Genomic DNA, 16,680 nt, shown 5'->3' on the forward strand with positions numbered 1-16,680 from the left:
GCTTTCAACATGTGAAACTCTCACTCAGTGAAAGACTGATTTATTTGGAGTTTTGATCCCATATGGGGGTTGGTTTCTCCCAGAGCTGAAGTGATTCATTGTCTGCATTGCCCTCCTCTGGCGAGGAGAGAGGGAAAGTCACCTCAGCTCTGTGCCTTGTCTGAGGGAAACCAGGAGATCTGGCCCAGTACAACAGGGTAGTGAGGAGCCTCAGGGAGCAAGGCAGCAAACGTGTGAGTGGCTTTAACAGCAAAACTGGAGGCAGCCTCAAGGGGTCTTCTGTGACCACACCCCGTCACACTTACCAATGTTTTTCACAGAAGCCACAGACAGGATAGGATCTGTTGCGCTAAGAATGATTCCAAACAACATGCTAACATGCCAGTTCCAGTCATACTTATTGATTTTATAAGTTAACCATCCAATTAAAGTGCAATTCAGCAAAAAACCAGGAACTGAAAGTAGCAATATCTGTAAAGACAATTCATAAATGTATTAGATTTAAAAATATTAATAGATCTTATTATACAAAAATAGGGATGTTAAAAATTCAGTTAAATAGGTAACCATGTAACTGCTGAAAATCTCAGTGGTTACATGCTGCAGGTTCTGCACTATAAAGCTTATTTAAGCTTTATACTGCATAGCCCACAGTAAAAACTCCCTGGGAGCAAGACTGCAGTTCTTGCCCGCTCAGGGAGATTTCACTGCCCTGTCACATCAAAGCCACCTTCCAGGGAATCTGAGTCACCATTAACTGATAAACTGATGCTTACTGGTTATACGGTTACAGGCAGTCCCCGGGTTACGTACAAGATAGGGACTGTAGGTTTGTTCTTAAGTTGAATCTGTATGTAAGTCGGAACTGGCGTCCAGATTCAGACACTGCTGAAACTGACCGCCAGTTCTGACTTACATAGAGAATCAACTTAAGAACCCCAGGTGTCCCCAAGTCAGCTGCTGCTGAAACTGATCAGCAGCTGATTCCAGGAAGCCCGGGGCAGAGCAACTCTGCCTCGGGCTTCCTGTAGTCAGCGCTGGTCAGTTTCAGCAGAAGCTGACTTGGGGACGCCTGGGGCAGAGCAGCTGGGGTGCTACTGGACCAACCCAGCAGCACCCCATCTGCTCTGCCCCAGACGTCCTGATTCAGCGGCTGCTGAAACTGACCAGCAGCGGCTGAATCAGGACCTGGGGCAGAGCAGCTGGGGTGCTGCCGGGTTGGTCCAGTAGTGCCCACGGGCGCTGCAGGACCAATCGGCAGCGCCCCAGCTGCTCTGCCCCAGAGTCCAAAACAAAAGCCTGGTCTGCAGGGGGGGGGCACACTAGCTGCGCCCCCCCCCCAGCAGACCAGGGACACGGGGAGCAGAGCCGCAGCAGCGGCGGTTCCCCGCGCCTCTGAGGCTTTGCTCTGGCAAAGCCTCAGAGGCGCGGGACCCCCCCGCGGCTGCGGCTTCAGTCAGGGTGCCTGTGGTCTGCTGGGGACCGTCCCCAGCAGACCACAGGCACCCAGACTGGAGCGGCAGCAGCGGCGGTTCCCCGCGCCTCTGAGGCTTTGCTCTCGCAAAGCCTCAGAGGCGCGGGGCCCCCCGCTGCTGCCGCATGAGACCCGGTGCCTGTGGTCTGCTGGGGACCGTCCCCAGCAGACCACAGGCACCGGGTCTCATGCGGCAGCAGCGGGGGTTCCCGCGCTTCTGAGGCTTTGCTCTGGCAAAGCCTCAGAAGCGCGGGAACCTGCCCGCTGCTGCCGCTTGGGTCCCGGTGCCTGTGGTCTGCTGGGGACGGTCCCCAGCAGACCACAGGCACCGGCACCCAAGTGGCAGCAGCAGCGGTTCCCGCGCTTCCGAGGCTTTGCTCTGGCAAAGCCTCAGAAGCGCAGGAACCCGCCCGGTGCCCCTGGTCTGCTGGAGACGGTCTCCAGCAGACCAGGGGCACCGGAGCAGCTTACGAACGGGGCTTTCTCGCCCCGACTTCCGGGGCGAGAAAGCTCCGTTCGTAAGTGCGGATCCGACATAAGTCGGATCCGCGTAAGTCGGGGACTGCCTGTACTAAATTATTCTCTAAACTCCCTACATTTTATATTTCCAGATAAAAACTACATTAATCTGGATTAAGGGTTAGTGCATATAAGTAATGTAAGGGTACAAATACTATTGAGATATAATTATCCTAAAAATAGGCATTACAAACCTGAGAAAACTCAGAATTAAGATTAAAACAATAAAAACAGAAATTGTTAAGAAATTAAAATACAGTGTGCATGTGAAAAATCTATTCGTCTTTGAGTAGATACCCTGCAATAACCATACAATCACAACACATGCATAAATGTCAGATTTTTAGTGCTGGATTAAATTTAACTGATTTTTAAAAATAGATTATTTTCTTTTTTTTAAAAACTCATGGCATCACTAAAGGACAGAGTTATGGTTGCATGGATGGCTGAAATGTGAATTGCTTATAGTGTTGTTCTGTCCACGTCAAATGGCACCTCCTATCACTCTGCTTGCTGTTTTAACTGTTCAGAGAGGCTTCCCGTTGAGTAAATTGTTATTGGGGGTTGTTTTAACTATGTTTTAGTCACTTAAGTGTCTTTTTTTAAAAAATAATGTAAAGTTTTAATTCTTTCACCAAACTTACAAGTACATCTGCATTGTGGTTTGAAGCAAAAATCATGTAACTGTAAAGAACCTTCAACTTCTGAATGCTATGGCAGGATTTTCACAAAACAACTAGCCTAGCAAATTACCAATATTGAGCCTACAATCTGATGTATGTATGTAGCAGTCTGTATACCCACTTTGATATCATCACACTCTAGGGCTGTGTCTACACTGGCATGAATTTCCGGAAATGCTTAAAACGGAATACTATTCTGTTTTCAGTTTTTCCGGAAAAGGAGCGTCGACATTGGCAGGCTGCTTTTCCGGAAAAGCCCTTTTTCCGGAAAAGCGTCTGTGGCCAATGTAGACGCGCTTTTCCGGAAAAGAGCCCCGATCGCCATTTTTGCGATCGGGGTTTTTTTTCCAGAAAAGACTACTGGGCTGTCTACACTGGCCCTTTTCCGGAACAGTGTTCCGGAATAAGGACTTATGCCCGAGCGGGAGCAGAATTGTTTTTCCAGAATAGTAGCTGATTTTGTACAGTAGAGAATCGTTGTTTTTCCGGAAATTCAAGGGCCAGTGTAGACAGCTCGCAGCTTATTCCGGAAAAGCGGCTGATTTTGACACAGCCTAGGGGCACTAGGGGGTTGTTGTAGGGAAAGAAGCCCCTCCACACTAGAGGGGCACTAGAACCCAGTTCATCTTTCCCTTTACCCTACCACGTAAATGTAACCCTTCTGCCAGGCTGAGTTAATAGCAGCAAGGGCCGGGTTCAATATCTAGGGCTCGAGCCCCCACCCAGTGACCTGGGAAGTCTTACATACACCTCTGGGTGCCTCAAAGAGGCAATTCTTCCCCTCTCGCAAGCACAGAGCCTCAGTATAGCAGCAAACCTTTAATAACATAAGGTAACCCTTTAATAACATGAGGTAACCGGCATCAGCATTAACTTGGGAAAACACCACAACTCGGATTCATAGACCAAACATGAGCAAAGACCCTCCCCCCCCCAGCCACGAATCCCCCAAAGTCCCAAAAGTCCAACACCCCAAGAGTCTCTGCCCCAGGTCAGTGCCACCCCAGGGTTCAAAAGTTCACCCAGCAGGGTTTTACCATCCCAACCTGGAGGGGCGGGGATTGATACCCTCTCCGTAGGGTTCTGCCGCCACCTGCCGCCGCCAACGCGAGTCACTCTGCCAGCTAGTTGCTCCTGCAGCTGCTCCACTGGCTGTCTGCTGCCGCTCCTACCGGCCACAGGTCATCCCCGCCAGCTGCTCTGCTGTCCGCCTGCACTTGCTGGTTGTCCCTGCAAGCTGCTCTGCTAGTAGCTCAGCAGCTTAGGCCAGGCTCCCCACAGCAATAGTGATTTCAGCTCTTCCGCAGCATAGCACCAGGCTCCCCTCAGCAACAGTGATTTCAGCTCTTCAGCAAGTTCAGCTCATAATAGAGGAGCCTCAGTGCTAGTGCTCCACTGGCCCACAGAGAAATAATCAACGCTGCAGCTCACAACTAGACTCCAAATGGAATCCAAATTAGTTCTGATATTCCACAATGGAGAAAGGAGGGGGTGCAATCAGTGTTGTTTAGGCCCTCAGACAGGGCCCCACCACCAAGTACAAGGACCTGTCCCCAGCTTCTCTCAATATGACTGGGTTTGGAACCCATGCCCCTTGTGTAGCGAGTGCTACTTAGTTTATGGCTAATCCCTCTGTCATAAACAGTTCCACCATTCCATTGTCCTTGATTCGCGTAATCAGGGTAACAACACTTTTATCCCCCCTGCCTCAATAACAGAGAGACTGGGGATCCCACACTGGCCAAAGTGACCATTTGGGCTGCTGTGAGCACTTACTAGATGGGGTGGGTGTGTCTATGCAAATTGGGATCAGCCCCTGAAGTCTCTTTGCACCACTCACCACAGTTCACCACTAGGTGTCAGGGTAGAGCTTACCCTGACCCTGCTTACAATAGTGAAGAGGGGACAGCCAGAGACTCCAGCTAGCTGGGATGGAAGCAAACAAAGCACCCCCTTAGGTTTTTGGAGAACTTTCTAGTTTTAACTGAACTTTTTTCTCATCCTGTGCTATTGTTCCAGCCCTCCTCCTCCAAAATCTCTTCACTTCAGCATCACTCATCTTCCCTATTCCTCTTACTCTCTTCCCTTTCCTTGAGCTTATCCGTTCCTCCTAACTCATCCCAACAAAAGAAAATCATGGAACTAGCATGTGTTTGTAATTGCTGTTGTGGTTGTGCGAGCCGCTGTCTCCGCCACATCTAGGGTGATCTGAAGACTTGCTTGAGCTGCCACAAAACTCTCTACTACCTCCAATTTTAAAAGAGGCCGCTTGGAATCAGGGAGATATTGGAGCAACTCTGCAATCTTCGCATAGTTATCAAAGTTGTGATTAGATAACAAAGGAGCATAATTAGCGATGCGCAGGAGAAGGGTTGCTGAGGAATAGACCTTCCTGCCAAATATGGCCAATTTCTTCAAGTCCGGCAACAAACTCGTATATTGGGATGTTTTGACACATTGTTGTGCTGCATCAACTACTAAAGAGTTAAGCTGCAGGTGATTGAAGAGAAACTCCAGACTCTTGGATGGGACGAAATACTTCTTGTCTGCTCGCCTGCAAGTAGGTGCAACTCATAGTCTTGAAGGCCAGAAGGGACCATTATGATCATCTAGTCTGACCCCCTGCACAATGAAGGCCACAAAATCTCACCCACTCCCTCCTAGAATAATCCTCTCACCTATACCTCATATTGAAGCCTTCAAATAGTTTGAAGACCCCAAGATGCAGAGAATCCTCCAGCTGTGATCTGTACCTCATGCTACAGAGGAAGGCAAAAAACCTACAGGGCCTCTGCCAATCTACCCTGGAGGAAAATTCCTTCCCGACCCCAAATATGGCGATCAGCTAAACCCTGAGCATGTGGGCAAGACTCACCAGGCAGACACCCAGAAAGTTCTCTATAGTAACTCCTATCATTCCTCCATTGACCTATTTACCACTGATAACGAATGGTCAAAATAGGGTGTGTCCAGACTACAGGGTTTTGTCGACAAAAGTGGACTTTTGTTGACAAAACTATACCTGCGTCTATACTACCGCCGAGTTCTGTCGACATAACATCAACAGAACTCTGCAGTTTTGTCGACGGTGGTAAACCTCATTCTACGAGGAATAACGCTTTTTGTCGACAGAATTCTGTCAACAGAAGGCGTTATTGCATCTACACTGTCCTTTGCGTCTACACTCTCATGTCGACAAAGCGGCTTGCTTTGTCGACAGAACTGGATGCAGTCTAGACGCTCTTTGTCGACAGAAGCTTTGTCGACAGTATCTGTTGACAAAGCCTCTGTCAACAAAAGCCTGTAGTCTAGACATACCCCTAGTTACCAAGACCATGTTCTCTCATCAAACCATCCCCTTCATCAACTGAAGCTGGGGTCTGCCAGATGAACTCAGCAGCCTCCATGATGGCCTCATCAATGGCGATGGCTATCTTGGAGCTCTGTTGGGGATGGAGATTCTTCAAAAATCGGTATTGCTTGGTCTGTACGTCTGCCAATTGGACTTCCCGGGATTGTGACGCACGCTTAAAAAGCTCCTGAAATAGCTTGAACTCATCTTGCAGAGACTTGTCCGCCAGGAACACTGCCTCGTCAGGAGAAGAGGACGAGTGATCCACTATTGGAAGCTCTGGCTGTTGATCATCTGCCTCTGATGATTGACCATCTTGTGGCTTCGACTGTTGGGTCACTGCCACCAGGCTCTGTGAGGGAGGCGTTGGTTGACAGCTGCGTATTGAGTGTCCGATGGAGGAGTGTGCTGTGCTGGAGACCGATCAGAATATGGAGATTGCTGATATGCATGTTGTCCGTATTGGTGATGCGGAGAATACGCTGACCTGTGATGTCGGTGATAATATGGGTCCAAGTGATGTGGTGAGGAGTATCTAGACGACCTACCACTCTCAGTAGTATAAGGGGTCTACCATCAATCAAACATTAGTCCCACCCCCTGATCACTTTAGGCTCCACCCCTGTCACCGGAAGACCTGCCCTTGTGTGTATTACATCTGGGGTCAAGAGGGACACATGACTGGAAGTAAAGGGTATCATGTGACCCCTCTAAGAACTCGTCACGCCACTCACTAACAATCAGGAAGGCTTTTTCCCCTGTTGGACTGCTGCCCCGTGAACTGCTTTGCCCAATCAGGGGGCAGTTCCAGGACCAGTTGACCCACCCAGAAGTGGGCCATGTGACCCCTCTAAAAGCTTCCCCCGCCACCCTCTACCAATCAGAGCATAGCACTTCCCCAGAAGTTCTAGCACCACGCAAAAGAGGCCATCTTGCTCCCAGAAATTCCAGAGTTTCAGAAATTGTGCAAACGCTGAGCAGAAACATGGACTCCTTCTCCACCCCTCCAGAAGTTTGGACTTTGCTTTGGTGCCGAGGGACCTCCACCGCATGTGGAGAAAATGCCACATCAACAACAGTTCTAAGGAGGAGGAGGAGGGAGAGGGGAATAGGGGCCCTTTACCCCCTCTGCTGTTGGATACACCAGCATCTGACCTCCAAACCCAACCGTTCAGAGGGCAGCCCAATGAGCTAGACGGCCTGGAGGAGGAAGGTGCCCATGGCTCCCAGGAGTCGGACAAGGTGAATGGAAAAGAAGTCAAACATGTAAATGAATGAGCGAGGTTGGGGCATAATGGGGGTTAGGAACTGACTGGGATTTTGTAAGCCTAATAATAAAGGTAAAAAAATGACCAGAGGGTCTTATGTTATTTCTTTCTGACAGCTCAAAGATACCTTTCTAGATGATCCTAAGACCCAGAACAGCACTGCATCAGACAAGGAAGACGACCAGGCCCACCTTGTTTTTGATCAACACCAATAGAAATCATTGAAGAGAATGCCGAGGATGACGGCTATAAAGAATTCAGGAGGAGGTTTGGCAAGGAACTAGCTGAACCAGTGCCACATCATAAGTGTAAAAAAGTAATGCACTCAATTGTACGCATTGGTGTTTATGCTGTCCTTAATCACTGTCTTAGGGAAAAGCTTTTGGAGGACTGTGAGGGCTGTGTCATAGATGCGTCAGCCCAGTGGCACTTGAACTTCAAGTGTAACTTGAACTTCAGAGGATGTAAACTGCAAGCTCCAGGGCCTATATGCTGAACTGTGTTTGGAAAGCTTATTAAATACTGTCATTGCCACAGGTTATTTAATCAAACCTGCTAACTGCCACTTTAGTTTGTTTGGAACAAAGAATCAGGATGGTACAAAAACCTCAGGTTTTTGGAGCCTGTCCTCTTTACAACAGAAGCTATCTTGAACTGAGTTGCTGTTGGACTTCAAGACTAGGGTATGCGGCTTGTTTTAAATCTGAAAATATATATTCTATATTGTCCTCCTTTGTCCTTATTAAATAATGGTTCCTAACTTATTTTTTTCTTCAGTGTGATCTGTTCAGCATGGAAACAGCAACTTCAAGTTATATTTCACCATCGGACCAAAGTAAAACCATTTTCACTGTAGTTGGGCTTAATACTGTTATATTCTTTTTAATAAGGCATTACACAAAGGTAGCTAAGAGATTTGATGCATTGTGGAGAATAATACTAACTCAGCGTTTGCTTGTTCTTTATTCCATAGGCCCAAATATACATAGGGGAAAACAGAACAGCCCTGTGCCAGCATGCTTTTACCCTGTGGTGGAAGGTAACTATTCATAATTATTTTTTTAAAGCATGTGGGTTACTTTTTTTCTTTTAATTAACTGTGATGTTTAAATTGTGAGTTGGGGTTTTTTCAAAACTTAATTGTGCAGAAGCATATTGGTGTTTTTAAAAATATATGATGGCAAACTGCTGGTTTTGAGTGTTTGGTGGTGGGCTGCTTTTTCTGTGCAAAATGCATCTTCAAAATAAATGTTCAGTTCTGAGTTGGGTGAGGGAGTGGTGGGGGCTATGCTAAAAATATCTTTGTTTCAAAGTAGTTTGGTTACAAAAATGTGTGTTTTTTACATGGGGTGTTTATCTTAAAACAGCTGGCTTTAGTGTTTAAGTTGTGGGTGATTCAGGGGTTTATGGTAGAGATAAGTGTGGGTTTTTTTTAAAAGTGGTAAAAATAAAAACTTTTCATTAAAGCTATCACTTTAAATAGAAAAATACCCTAATAAGTTTTATTTTAAAATTTACAAGACTCTTTTATAATGCACGTTGTTTGCTTCACAGTAAGGTCACAAAATGAGAGACCCTTAGAAGAGAAGGTAAACACGTTCAAAAGGAAAGACACCTGAAAAAGAAAAGTCACCAGCATCAAGGACTGATGGATGGATGAAGGTGTGTGTGTGTGTGTGTAACTTGCTTATTGGTTTGTTTATTAAGTAAATACATAGGTGTGGGTGAGAAAAATGGTAAAGTTAACATCTGAGGCGGTTTTTAACATTTTTATATGCTCTCCTGACAACATTATAGTCAGAGCCACGGAGACAAGTCCACCAGAACTGACAAAGAACCAGGAATCTACTCAGAGACCATCAACAATGGCAACAGCCATGCAAACCAGCATGAGCACAAATGAAGCTGCAGGACAGGCCACAACTCTTACTCAAGGACAAAAGACTCTGGTAACAAACAACCACACTCCAGTTCCTCAGCGGTCAACACTACACTGACCCCTGAGGAAACTGTGAGCAAAAACACTCACATTCATAAACCCGGAGCACACACTCTAGGGGTTGTGAATAAAAAAAACAATGACTGACAGCACCAGCCATGAACACGGTGGTGTTTATGAACAATCTAATATGTATTATGGATTAGTCTCCTGCCTTCATAAACTTACCACAACTGTTCGTAACTTTGAAAAGATTTTGAAAAAATCATGCACAGAATTGTGGCAGCCTGTAATTTCAGAAGGTTTAGACGAAAAGACGGCTAGAAAAAACATCAAAACGGCAAAAACTCTTATTAATAACTTAAAAGGCTTTCATTTTCTAGAGAGTAGTTTTAAGTAGGCATGACTAGTCGTGGAAAGGGGACTGGGTTCCCAACATATACAGTGTAAACAAAAGGGGGAGGACAGCGTTAGGCAGATAAATGGGTGGCTGCCAAAAAGTTCCAGGCTAAGATTGCTGCAAAATTTTTTAAAAAGGCTTAAGAGGTGATGAGGAAAAAATACCAAAAAGAGTTGCCACCTACTAGAGGCTCACAAAAATGACTTATCTGAAAATGAGGCAGAATTTGACCTGCGGGATGGTGATGAGTCTGTAGATAGGTACCTGTCTAGTCGTGATGACTCTCACAGAGACCTCTCTGACTCTGAAATACCATCTGATGTAGAAGATGCTCCTGATGGTCCCGTAGAAGAACTCCCAAGTACTCCTGAAAATCCAGAGGTATATGGTACGCGAAGTACCTAGATTTGGAGGGTCAGTATATTGTGAAGAATTTTATTTTGTAAATCTTGAGAGAATAAATTCAGCTGAACAGGTTGTTGAAGCCATACATGGGGGATACCCTTCCATTAATGTCAGCGAGAACGAACTGTAAGTCCTGATGATCTTCAGTTGAGTTTAGAGAGCCATAATTTAACTGACCACTTGTTTTCAGTCAGAAGAACTAGGGATGAGCTCTCAGCAGGGGATTTCTTAAATCAGACTTCAAAGCTGTTAAGGTATGTCTACACTACCACCCTAGTTTGAACTAGGGTGGTTAATGTAGGCAACCGAAGTTGCAAATTAAGCCCAGGGTTTAAATATCCCGGGCTTCATTTGCATCTTGCCGGGCGCCGCCATTTTTAAAGCCCCAGTAGTTCGGACTCCGTGCCCGTGGCTACACGCGACACGGAGCAGGTAGTTCGAATTAGGCTTTCTAGTTCCACGAGATGTACCAGTAGTTCGAACTAGAAAGCCTAATTCGAACTACCTACTCCGTGCCGCGTGTAGACGCGGGCATGGAGTCCGAACTACTGGGGATTTAAAAATGGCAGCGCCTGGCAAGATGCAAATGAAACCCAGGATATTTAAATCTCGGGCTTAATTTGCAACTTCAGTTGCCTACATTAACCACCCTAGTTTGAACTTATAGAGTAATAGAGAGTTGCACCTAGATGGGACGTTGAGCCTCGTGACCATTGTAAAAAACATGCATGGGGGTTGTCGTAAAGTTTTAAATTCTACCGTCAGTAGTCAAATCTCCCATTAAAAAAAAGACAGTATTTAGTAGACCTGACTTACACCAGTACCAATTTATGTTTTGCAGGTGGACTCTTGGCCATCATGTCCAACTGTAAATCTAAGGACGCAGAATTCTTAGAGGCAAGAGAGCTGCATGAGAAACTGGGGTGGTCAGATAAAAAAATGGCTATGCTTAGTGATGTTGCGGTGTTTGAGCAGAAATTAGGAATCAGCATACAGGCGGTGCTTTATGCTGCAAAAGGCACACGGAGCTTATTTAAAACAGGGGACCCAGTGTACCCCAAGACTTTTTTCATGCTTCTGCATGAACATTATTATGGAGTTCTGGACGTTAAAAAGTTGTTTGGTATGAAAAATTATTGTGAGTTTTGCCAGTCAGTGTAAAGTCACGACCACTCTTGCAGGTATCATTGGCGCCTCTGCTTGAGTGCAACGTGCTCTGACAGCGTGGACGTACTGCTGAAGTGTCCCAGCTGTAGACTGTACTGTCAGTCCAAAGAATGCTTAGACAGACACACCAACTGAGCATTGCAAAAACAAGTCAAATACATGTCTAAAACTTTGTGTGATGAGTGTCACTCTTACGTGGACAAGCAACACCGTTGTAAAGGACGGCGCTGTATGCAGTTTAAGAGCTTGATTGTCGGCAACGTAGACAACCATCTATGTTTTATTAGACTGTATTAAAAAGCCCGAATCATCAGAAAAGTACATTTTTTATGATTTTGAGTGCATGCAGGAGACTGGATTGCACATACCCAATAATATTTTTGCTTTGTTCCTAACCCCAGAAAAATCCTGGGAATTCAAGGGCAACAAGTGTCTTTCTAACTTTATTAAGAACTTTATTGTCAAAAAGTTCCATGACTACACAGTCATAGCACACAATTCCAAAGGTTACGATGCATACTTTGTTGTGAGACAGCTACTGAAGGAAAAGATGGGAGTAGAACTCATCACTCAAAGTAGTAAACTGATGTGTGTAGAAGTTAGGGCTTCAGGCATTCGTTTTATAGATTCTTTAAACTTCTTGTCTATGGACCTTAGCAAGCTCCCACAGGCTATGGGGTTTGAAGGGTCCAAAGGGTATTTCCCACATTTTTTAACACTTCAGAAAATCAAAATTACATGGGACCTATGTCCAGCATGGAGCACTATGGTGTAGACAATATGATGCCTGGGGAAAAAACAGTTTCTCAACTGTTATCGGATCCAGAAACATGAGACTTTTGACTTACAGAAAGAGCTCACATATTACTGTCAACAGGATGTTAAATTTTGAGACTCACAGACTCATAGACTTTAAGGTCAGAAGGGACCATTATGATCATCAAGTCTGACCCCCTGCACAGTGCAGGCCACAGAATCTCACCCACCCCTCTTAGAATACTCCTCTCACCTATACCTCATATTGAAGCCTTCAAATACTTCAAATACTTCCCAAGATGAAGAGAATCCTCCAGCTGTGATCTGTGCCCCATGCTACAGAGGAAGGCAAAAAAAGTCCAGGGCCTCTGCCAATCTACCCTGGAGGAAAATTCCTTCCCGACCCCAAATATGGTGATCAGCTAAACCCTGAGCATGTGGGCAAGACTCACCAGCGAGACACCCAGGAAGTTCTCTATAGTAACTCCTATCATCCCTCCATCGACCTATTTCCCACTGATAATGAATGGTCAATTAGTTACCAAGATCATGTTATCTCATCAAACCATCCCCTTATCATAGAATCATAGAACTGGAAGAGACACCAGAAGGTCATCAAGTCCAGCCACCTGCTCTAGGCAGGACCAATCCCATCTAAATCAACCCGGCAAGGGCTTTGTCAAGCTGAGACTTAAACACCTCTAGGGATGGAGACTTCACTACTTCCCTAGGTAACCCATTCCAGAGCTTCACTACCCTCCTAGTGAAATAGTTTTTCCTAATATCCAACCTGGACCTCTCCCACCACAACTTGAGACCATTGCTCCTTGTTCTGTCATCTGTCACTACTGAGAACAGCCTCTCTCCATCCTCTTTGGAACCTCCCTTCAGGAAGTTGAAGGCTGCTATCAAATCCCCCCTCACTCTTCGCTTCTGCAGACTAAACAGACCCAAGTCCCTCAGCCTCTCCTCATAAGTCATATGCTCCAGCACCCTAATCATTTTGGTTGCCCTCCACTGGACCCTCTCCAATGCATCCGCATCCTTTTTGCAGTGGAGGGCCCACAACTGGACACAATACTCCATATGTGGCCTCACCAAAGCAGAATAAAGGGGAATAATGACATCTCTGGATCTGCTGGCAATGCTCCTCTTAATGCAACCTAATATGCCATTAGCCTTCTTGGCTACAAGGGCACACTGTTGACTCATATCCAGCTTCTCATCCACTGTAACCCACAGGTCCTTTTCTGCAGAACTACTACTTAAGTGGTTGGTCCCCAGCTTGTAACTATGCTTAAGATTCTTCCATCCCAAGTGCAGGACTCTACACTTGTCCTTGTTGAACCTCATCAGATTTCTAGTGGCCCAATCCTCCAATTTGTCTAAGTCACTCTGGACCCTATCTCTGCCTTTAGGCGTATCTACCTCTATCCCCAGCTTAGTGTCATCTGCAAACTTGCTGAGGGTGCAATCCATCCCCTCATCCAGGTCATTAATAAAGATATTGAACAAAACCGGCCCTAGAACCAAACCTTGGGGCACTCCTCTAGAAACCGACCGCCATCCTGACATCGAACCATTGATCACTACTCACTGGGCGGGCCCGGCCTTCTAGCCATCTTTCTATCCATCTTACCGTCCATTTATCCAATCCACATTTCCTTAACTTGCTGGCAAGAATATTGTCGGAGACCGTATCAAAAGCCTTGTTAAAGTCAAGGTATATAACATCCACTGACTTTCCCACATCCACCGAGCCAGTTACCTCATCATAGAAGCTAATCAGATTGGTCAGGCACGACTTGCCCTTTGTGAATCCATGCTGACTATTCCTAATCACTTTCCTCTCATCCAAGTGCCTCAAAACGGATTCCTTAAGGATCCCTTCCATGATTTTTCCAGGAACCGACGTAAGACTGACCGGCCTATAGTTCTCTGGATTGTCCTTCTTCCCTTTTTGAAGATGGGCACTACATTTGCCTTTTTCCAATCATCTGGGATTTCTCCTGATCTCCACGACTTTTCAAAGGTAATAGCCAAAGGCTCCTCAATGACATTTGCCAACTCCCTCAGTAACCTTGGGTACATTAAGTCCGGACCCATGAATTTCGGCTTGTATGGTATACCGAGAAGAGATTATGAAAATGACAGAGGTGGGGGATATAGCAGAAAGAGGCCATGGTAAATTCACTGATACACAACTGTATATCGATCCTTTCCAGTACATCACTCTGGCCTCTGTCTGCATGGCAATGTACAGGTTTATGTTTTTGGAGCCTAGCATGATAGCCCTTCTCCCTCCAGACAATTACCACAGGCAGAAAAAGAGATATTCGAGACCATCTATTCAGTGGCTGATGTGTATATCTCACAAAGATAATACACAGATATGGCATGCTTTACAGGGTGGGGAACTAAAAGTAGGCCCCTATTTTTAGACGGTTACGCAGATATTGATAGGGTGTGCTCAGCCTTTGAGTTGAACGGATTGATTTCAACGGATGTGTCACCTATTATTGTGAAAAAACCCAGCACCCTATGACAGGGACAACTTTTGGGTTTCTATAGTACAAGACTCAGCTCAAGACTGACTATCTAAAAAGACAGGGTTTTGTAGTGAGGACTCTCTGGGAGCACGAGTGGGAGGTAATGCAAGAAACAGACAAGGATCTTGCAAATTTTTTAAACCATGCTCAGTTGCCTCAGCCTCGCATGCCTAGGGATGCTCTTTTGGGGGGATGAGGGGGAGGACAAATACTATCACCCTTTATTACAAACCTAATCCTGGGGAAGAAATCCACTATTATTTTACCAGTCTGTACTATTTTGTAAACAAAACCAAGAATATCCTATTGGATACCCTGGTATAGTTTATGACAACTTTGGACCCCTCGCAAATTATTTTGGAATCGTGAAAGTTAAAGCGTACCCCCAATGAGGCCTCTTTTTCCCGTTACCCCTCAGAGTAGGTGGCAAGCTTATGTTCGCGCTGTGCGGAAACTGAGCAATGGGAAACATGCACCCGCAATGACAAGGAGAGAGCCATCTTGGGGACACGGTGCATGGTAGATTTGAATGGGCCCATAGAAAAGGGGTACACAGTGACAATCTATGAAATCTGGCATTTTAATGACAAATCTGACAAACTTTTCAGAATACATAAAATTACATCTCTGTCAGAAACAAGATGCTTCAGGGTATCCCAGCTGGTGCACAGATAAGGAAAAACAAAACAAATACATAAACAATTTATATCAGAAAGAAGGTGAGCATTTACGCCAACGTGAGATCAAGCTGAACCCCACTAAGCACCAAATTGCTAAACTGTTTTTAAATTCTCGGTGGAGTAAATTTGGTCAAAGAACCAACCTAGCTAATACAAACATTGTGAGAGACCCTGACGAACTCTTTCAGTACGTGTTTTACCCTAACTACGAGGTTTCATCCTGTGTGTTTATCGATGATGAAACAGCATGCATGTCTTGGAAACACACAAAAGACCGTGATTCGGTCTCTGGCAATACGAACATTTTCATTGCCTATTTCACCAACACTTATGCTCACTTTGAACTATATCACCTTCTAGACAGGTTACAAGAGCGGTGCCTAAACCACGACACTGACTCGGTGGTATTTGTGAAAAAAGAGGGTGATTGGAATCTCCCTCTGAGGGATTTTTTAAGGGACCTCAAAAGCGAGCTCCCGCCAGATCAACACATCACCGAGTTTGCGTCAGCAGGCCCAAAAACATACAGGTACAAGCTGTCAGCAGGAAAGGCGTATATGAAAGTCAAAGGGATTACCCTAAATGTAGTAAACTGTAAAAAAAAATCAACTTTGACAGTTTGAAAAGCCTAGTCTTGAACTATAGCACAGTCCAGGGGGAGAACAACCCAAATAAGATAGAGGTACATCAGCCCTCGATTGTAAGAAACAAAAATCAGTGGCAAATAGAAACAAAGACCTTTAAGAAAATACAGAAAGTTGTTTACAACAAGAAGGTAAACCTCATCCCAGGAGGCATACCTAGGAGATCGACAAATGCCTTTGATGTCGACCGCGGAGCGTCCAGACTACCACGCTGAGCCAACAAACAGCTGATCGGCTCAGTGCAGCAGCCATTTAAATTTAAATGAAGCGGCGATTATTTAAATCGCCACTTCATTTTCCTATGTCGGGTACCCTAATCTACATGCCTCTGTCGCCAGAGGCATGTAGTCTAGACGTACCCCAAATGTTGACTATGATGCTCAAGAATATTGTTTGATGTTACAGCTTCTGGCAAACTCAGTATATAGAACTGCTCTGTAAATATCCCTTTATAAATTTTGTGGAAGGGCTATCTGATGCTTTGAACGATGACTGTTTTTTCTTACCAATGAAGTGAATATGATTATTGTAGATGATCTGATGAACTCTGTTTGTGAAAGTGATGAAATTGAGAAATCCTTCACCAAGTACATGCATCACAGGAACTTGGGCATTATGTATATCGTTCAGAACATATTTTTTCAGGGGAAAAGGAGCCATACGATTAACCTAAACGCTAAGTACAGGGTTCTGTTAAACCCCAGGGATAAATTATGACTCGCTATGCTTGCTTGGCAAATGTATCCCGGCAAGGCTCAAGTCTTTCTAGAAGCTTTTGAGGATGCTACCAAAAGATCTTATGGCTACCTGCTGGTGGATTTAAATGCCTCCACACCAGAAGCTT

At 45.4% G+C, this 16,680-nt stretch overlaps 1 protein-coding gene and 2 pseudogenes across 1 annotated transcript in view; 2 read left to right on the forward strand and 1 right to left on the reverse strand.

Moving 5' to 3' along the window:
* The window catches only part of LOC112547202 (solute carrier family 9 member C1), a 384,240-nt gene that overhangs the window by 329,289 nt on the left and 38,271 nt on the right, over window positions 1-16,680 (reverse strand). Inside the window, exon 4 of the mRNA XM_025188925.3 lies at window positions 306-471. Coding sequence (XP_025044710.1) covers window positions 306-471 — 166 coding nt within the window. The remainder of the gene's footprint in view (window positions 1-305; window positions 472-16,680) is intronic.
* LOC149524372 (uncharacterized) lies at window positions 7,079-7,949 on the forward strand (annotated as a pseudogene).
* Window positions 8,089-11,280, forward strand: LOC149524373 (uncharacterized; annotated as a pseudogene).

This window comes from Pelodiscus sinensis, chromosome 5 (assembly GCF_052426305.1).
Source record: "Pelodiscus sinensis isolate ZL-2025 chromosome 5, ASM5242630v1, whole genome shotgun sequence".
Classification (NCBI taxonomy): domain Eukaryota; kingdom Metazoa; phylum Chordata; order Testudines; family Trionychidae; genus Pelodiscus; species Pelodiscus sinensis.